The following is a 7,221-nucleotide window of genomic DNA, read 5'->3' on the forward strand; positions in this document are numbered from 1 at the left end:
ATTTGACGCCTGCGCTGTTTTCTCTGGCTGTTTGCTGTTATTGCCACACTGTGATGACTGGTTCTTCTCCAGTTGGCTCCAAGTGCTGTGGTTGAAACGATCCGTAGGTCAAGCATTGATTTGTACTTCAATGGGCTTCCAGCATCAAAGGTCAACATTTACCAGAGCCTCAAATATCAGAGGGATGTTGGCTGTAATAATGTGAGATGGACAGTCCAGTTAATATGTGTCTATTGAGTTCTGTGTAGCTTTAGACCCAAGACTACAAGGCTTGGTTTAGTTGAGAAGCAAAAATTCACAACATCACACGTCATGAGATTAAAGTAAACCAGAGCAATTGGTGCAAATAGTGACATGTGGCAAATGCACTCCCATTACTGTCTGTTCTGGGAAACATATTGGAGAGAAATAAAGAGACGTGACTCTTTATACACATCCATCATTCACCAGCATGAAGATGCATTACCATGTGTCTGTTTCAGCCGATGGTATGCACTAAAGTAAAGCACCATAACCATTTTAGTTTGATGTTGTCATCAGCACAGACGCTTTTCGTTAGATGTCCTAGACAAGAGATTTAGGTTTGTTGCATTAGTCTCATTCAAATCCCAAAGGCCATAATGTGTGTGATAAATGCAATCTAAGGCTCATTTTCCTGATCCCGTCCATCTGTATGCAGATTTCGGTATGCAATTAAAGCTCAAATCTTTCTTCAAATAAGCCTTTTCTTCCCAGCGCACCGCAATCTACTGCTGTTCTCAAAAAATATTATCCCTCTTATCAAAAGCAAACCCAATAAATTGCTCAATTTATTCTCTTATTACTGTTTATTTACATGCAAGCAAATCGCAAATGCAGAATTGGAGGTTGAGCACGTTTTTTCTGCTTGTGAGTGCACATGCTTTAAACATACAGAGCTTCTGTTGCTCTATTAAAATAGGTGCTTATATTTATTAGATGTGCATGGGCTCTAGAGAGCGTGGCGTATAGAGGTTAAACTGTTTGTAGGGCTAAATAGATTCCATGCCCCCCTCCATTGGAAGGTAAAGGTGTTTGTTAGCACCCATAACAGCTATAAATCACTGACGTGGCTCTTCTTGCCTCAGCAACTTTTCCTGGTCATCAGGGGATATCAAACTCAGGAGAAAGAAAGAGTTGAACTCACAGGGTGAAGTAAAAAGACCCAAACTCTTGAGAGATACATTACCTGCAAAACTGTGCCTCTTTTAAATCTTTCTTCAGATGAAGCACAAGAACACTCTTGCCAAAGGCCACAGTTGTGGAAAAGGCAATCGATCAATTTGCTCTCTTTCCCTCAAAGAGGAGGTGTTCTAAAACTCTTTCCACAGACACAATCCACTCATTACCTCTTACTTCTTTTTTGTACAATCTCCTATTCATGAACAGTTTGGTAAAAGGCAACATTGATGTCTCAATTGGAAACAGTCAATATGCCGTACACTTGTGAAGAATCAATTGATTTATAATAGGAAACATCTACAGTAGTCTAAATGTGTTTTGTGCAGTTTAGGAGTTCCAGAACTATCCAGAACACTGAATCAATAAAGAATCTCTATTTTTTTATTCATAATTTCTTTATTGTTTCTTAACGGGCATACAAGACAGAGTAAAATGTGCTCAGAGACAGTTGATGGTCAGGTCATGACTACACCAGAGAAAAACAGGCACTGTAAAAATAAAAATAAAAAAGGAAGTTGTAAATTAAGATTAAACAAAGTAAACAAAGATTATTAGAGTAAATTTTACAAGAAAATACTATTTCAGACTTTTTACTATAATTTTGCATCATATTCCATTTATTACACTTTTTTTTTTGTTAGATTATTTTATTAAGACTAGACAGGGATTTATCGCTAAGGATTTTTTCGGGCCAGTGGTTCAAATTTTTACTTGGCCCTGACACACACACACACACAAAAATAATAGTTACTGTTATCATTGTTTTTGATTTCTACTATAATAAATAAGCTTATATGACACCAATATTTTAGGTAGCAAGTAAATTTTACAATTCTCTATTTCAATTTCGATATCACAGAAAAAATCACTAGCCAGAAATAAACATACATATAAAGTTTAAACATTATTAAAAGTGTATAGCACAAGTAATAGCGCAAACATAGAAATTAAATAATGCTTTAGTTTTTTTATGTTTGTAGATGTTTGGGTACAGAAATTGAAAAATCACGTATTAAATAACATCTGCATATTCTTCACTGTTTGTTGCACCTTGATTTTTCATAGCCATTTGAAATTACAGGCAGCCACTGCATTTTAATCATGAATTGATAAAAAAAATGTGCAAGGTTTGATTTATATTAGACTGTATAATTTCAAAATCTGAAGCAAAAACAGAATGACCTGACTTTGGGAAATTATGCCACATAAAACATCTGCATTCATGACACAGAAACAGCAGGCGGGCTGAATGAGACGCTTATAGAACAACTCCTTGGTTACCACTGTAAACAGAGCAGCGCTGCATGTATTAACACTAATTGAAATGCATTATATGGAGACAAAATGAAAAGAAAACGTCATTTCTTAAAACAGACAGTTCCCCTCAGAATCATTCATATTAAATTCAATGTTTGGATTTTCTTCCTATAGTTCGCGCATCGTGTGAACGGTGAACAGTGTCCGGTCGATCGGTGCATCTGTACTCCAGTGTATAAATTAGACTAATCATTGTTAAAGCTACAAAGTTACTTGTCAAGATGGGTATTTTGATATACATTTGTATGTATTTGCCCGTTCAGGCAGCTCGCGGGTGTCTGTGAGCGACCGAGTACTACTGAATGGAGTTGTCTTTCACACAGAAATGCTTTTTAATCGCTTGAATTTTTAAATTAACAAGGCTTTAATTAACACATGCAAATGATAAAATTTCGCAACGACGCTGCAGTGGCCCGATCAGGCAAGTGACAAATCCGTCTACTGTCCCGAACGTCTTTCACACTGGCCATCGGGCAGTCCTTATTGTCGAGCCCTGCTAGATAAACTAATCTAATCTAGATACTCTAATCTACATCATATTCAAACACAAATAGATTAATGAGGGCAACTATAACTTTGTTATAATGCCCATATGTTTCTTTACATTTTGACTCTTTTAAGAAGTCTTACAAGATTCGACAGAAAAGACTGAAACAAGTGAAGTGTTACATTAGGTAAATGCCCTATTTTGGCAAAATTTAAGAACTAATTTAATACATTTTAATTAACTGTAAATTATTATTATTTCTTAACATTTGGTATTTCTTAACATCGAAACAAATATTCCTTACATATTTCTTAACATCTTGAATTATTATTATTATTTAAACAAAATTGTGTCAGTTTGTTCCAAACGTTAATAAAATTATGATTTGCCTACAAATACTAACGAGACTGATACTAATAGAAACTATTCAATCTTTATGCATTTATGCATTTAATCACCGATAATTCAAATATCTTGTTCATTTGCAGGTACAATTTCTGGGTCTTGTTTTGTGGTACGAGTGTGGGTTTTCACTTGGGAACGATTGATCTGCATCGTAAAAAGACTCGGCAGTGATGAACAGAGGGAATTATGGACACAAACAGGGGCTCATTTTTCCCTGACTCAACCATAAAGCCGTATCCATACAGGAGATGGAGAGAGAGAAGCTGGAGACCATGTAGTTCTGCCAGCTCCCTAATCAGCCTGTTATGACTGGGAGAGTTACACCTCCTCTCTCTATCATCCAGCTCTTCCTGTCAGCTCAGTCCAGCCCAAAATAGCTCAGTAACAGCCATTAAACAGATGCTGAGACGCACAAGACCTCTCAGAACCATTCCTCGCAACCTGATAGAGGTCAGCGTTTGTGTGTTGATGATTATGATTATTTTCCAATCAGCAGGATTACAGTGCTTTGATGAAGACGTGAGAGGCATGGCTTGTTCATCCGTTTTTATTTGTCTCTGTTGGTTTTGCTAGTTTGTGCTGGAATTTGTTTGCCTGAAGCTTGCTCAACAGCTTACGTCCGAGGCCTGGCCTTGGTGTCCCTGTTGTTAAATGCACCTGATACACCTGAGGGGAATGCAAGTCATTGTCAGGGATTTGGAGAAACCTCTGCCATGTTAATAGTTTGGGTTAATGGCAGGTCTCTTGAGAGACATTTTCTTTATTTTGAGACGATCGTTGAGCAGGGATGCTTTTTGGAACATTTTTAATCAAATCTCGAGAGTTAAATTTTCTGTAAGAAAAAAATCTATTAATATTTTTTTACTTATGAATTTCTATTAATAATGATATTAAGTTTTCTACTTGTGATTCATTTCAATCAATATTTTGCCTGCACTTTTTATTGACTATTTCTGTCTATTTTCAGCAATAGATGAATATATGATATCTCAGGATAGAGCTCTATGTAATCATAGAAGTGTTCATACTTGTTTGGGTGTAGCCTATATGTGTGTGTGGGGGGTTTTGCCTTCTGCTTACCCTTTTCCTTTCAATGCCACAGCCCGAGTGTGCGACAACGAACTTCTGCGTTGCCAAAACGGTGGCGTGTGTGTGAACAACATCCGTTGTCAGTGTCCTCCAGCGTACACCGGCCTGCTGTGCGAGAAACCGCGGTGCGAGAACGAGCCAGGCGGCTGCGGAGGGTCGGACTCGGGCCAGGCTTCCCACCGCCCCCCCGGGCTGATCCTGCTTTCGCTGCTGTCCATCCTGGTTCCCGTATTCCTCGTGGAGATCTGCTGGATCCTTTGAGAGGTAGAGCTCCGACTGCCCAGCTTCTTCTGTATGAGCAGCGCACCAGACCCACCGACACTCGGCCGGCCATGTGGAATGTGCCCAAATATCAAAGCGAAATTTCTGAGGATGACAGACAAAATACAATAAATAATACATCAATAAAAATAGTATTTATAAAAATTGATTCAATATAAAAATCTAAAAGTAAAAAAAAAAAACCATCAAGGTGTTATTTATAGAATTTACCTAAGCATATGCTTCATGAAGCAAATAAGAGGAAGTAGAGACGTGAACTAAGCCATAATAGATACTCACTCCCCTAACAGAACGAGAGAGCGACAGGGATTGGAGCGGACAAGACTCATCCCTTTCCTCCCTATATCACCAAGGCAACGGGAGCTGCGTTCAGCCAGCGGCATGTACAAGTAAAGCCAGCTGCCGCCCCTCACCTGAGCCATTCTGGGTATCATGTTGGCTGTAGACTGCTTTTGGCTATTGTGACACAGAGCGATGGAAAACTGTCCGGATTGTGTGAACTGGCAATTACAAAAAAAAAAAATGATATGGAGAAAGACTTGAGAAAAGAAACAAGCATTTTTTGCTGTCAGTGCATTGTGGATATAAGGAAATCTATTCAGACTGTCACATTTGATCCGCTTTCAAATTGAGCTCATCCCACCAACACGTCCCACCCCACCTTCAAAAATAAACTTTAGAGTGTCCTTTGTGTCAAAAACCCCGTCCTTCCTCCACCCTGTGCTTTTGTGAATGTTATTCTGTAACCCTTGATATTTTTTTCAGTATATATATTTTTTTGCTTTTCCTTTCAGTCTGTGTGATGTTAGTCACACTCATGTGGCACACCCCCTTATCCTCCAAAAAATATAACGGAAAAACTCATGACTTTGAAATGTGACGGACTGTTTGCTGAGGCCACGGTCAAAGATGTATGTTTTCACCCAAACAAATGAAGTGCTTAGACAGTCATCAGTGTATTTAATTTTTGTATTAATACAGAAGTTATTTTCTTGACAGAGTAAAGATAATGTAGAACATATACTTTTTTGTATTATTGCTGAAATGTGTTTAAGGGCAACATTTTAGTGCGTTCAATCAAGGTGCGTACTGAATTAAATATCTGATTATGTTGGTCTGAAATTTATTTTATTTCATTTACACTTACACTTTTTTTTTCTCCTTCAGTTGGATTGTGAAGTTTTCCTAAAGTATATTGGCAACGTGCTGGCATCAAAGAATATCAGTTTACATACAGTACATATACTGACGTGTAAAAAAGAAAATCACACCAAAGGACATTCTAAATGTTTTCTTGTTGCTTTAACACTGAGAAATTTAAGTGAATAAAACTTTAAAAGGACTTTATGTAGCTGTGTTGTATTGTTTTATGTGTCTTTTATTGCAGAATGAAGATTCTAAATTGTCCCTGCGATGAAAGCGTGATAAATAATCGCATATGTCTTTATATAACGCATGCATATAAATTGCATACTTTGAAAACAGTGGAAAATGCTTTAAGCCTCAGAATTTTCTGCACACCATTTATCTCAAATTCAATACAGTAATGATTTGTTTCAGTGAAACGCATTATCGGATGGGCAGAATTAAATATTAACAGCTATTGATGTCTGTTTGAGAGCTTGTTTTATGGAGTTGGTCTTGCCTGTGAATAAACTGCCCATCTATCGCACGGGTTTGTTTTAAGCAGAAAGTTTTACAGCCTTTTTCACGATTATAAAGTGTGTGACAATGCAGGCCTGCTAAATGATTCATTTTGAAGGAGATGCTCCTGAAACATTTGTCTTTATCGGCAGTGGCTCTTAGTAACTGGATACTAATTTATGAATCTTGTGCTTGTGTGTGTGTTATGTGTTTGTGTGTCTGCTTTGAAAACAAAAGAAATGTTGATTAAGTAATATTGCACTTTCATGTTAGTTATAAACCAGTCCACATCATATTTTATTCTGGAAATTCAACATAAGCAACCAAATAATGACACTTTGTCGGCTGTTACTTTACATTAGAGTGGCACTTTAAGAAATGGATGACAGTATTGTTTACCAAAATTATAGTTGTTTTGAAAGAATCACTTAAACTTTCAGTAAGAGCTGAAGTGATATGGGCCGACCCAATATTTTACATCTTTATGGCAGAGCCATTATTAGCAATCCCTGCAACAGTCTTTGTGTCATCACAGTTTACACTGATAAATTGCACAACACACTGTGAACTATTATTTCCTACATCTGTATGATAAACAGTAACTTTCGAAATTGCAGGTTAATTACAATACCATGTACAGGTGTATATATACATAGTTTATGTATATAAATACATAGTTAGTTAATGCACATTTTTATATAGAAAAAACATTTATACATTTATATAAGTGATATAAAAGTTATATTTGTTTAACCATACACCCTAAAAAAGATCAACTAGTCCAGATATGCTCTTGT

General features: G+C 37.0%; 1 protein-coding gene across 7 annotated transcripts in view; it reads left to right on the top strand.

Annotated features, from left to right (window-relative positions):
* The window catches only part of LOC306865230 (netrin-G1-like), a 75,919-nt gene extending 69,800 nt beyond the window's left edge, over nucleotides 1–6,119 (top strand). For all 7 annotated transcript variants that reach the window (XM_079409709.1, XM_079409711.1, XM_079409708.1 and 4 more), the window contains one exon: nucleotides 4,512–6,119. In XM_079409709.1, the coding sequence (XP_079265835.1) occupies nucleotides 4,512–4,759 (248 nt within the window). In that variant the 3' untranslated portion in view covers nucleotides 4,760–6,119. The remainder of the gene's footprint in view (nucleotides 1–4,511) is intronic.
* The last annotated feature ends 1,102 nt before the right edge of the window (nucleotides 6,120–7,221 follow it).

The sequence above is a fragment of the Barbus barbus genome (genome assembly GCF_936440315.1).
Source record: "Barbus barbus genome assembly, chromosome: 46".
Taxonomy (NCBI): domain Eukaryota; kingdom Metazoa; phylum Chordata; class Actinopteri; order Cypriniformes; family Cyprinidae; genus Barbus; species Barbus barbus.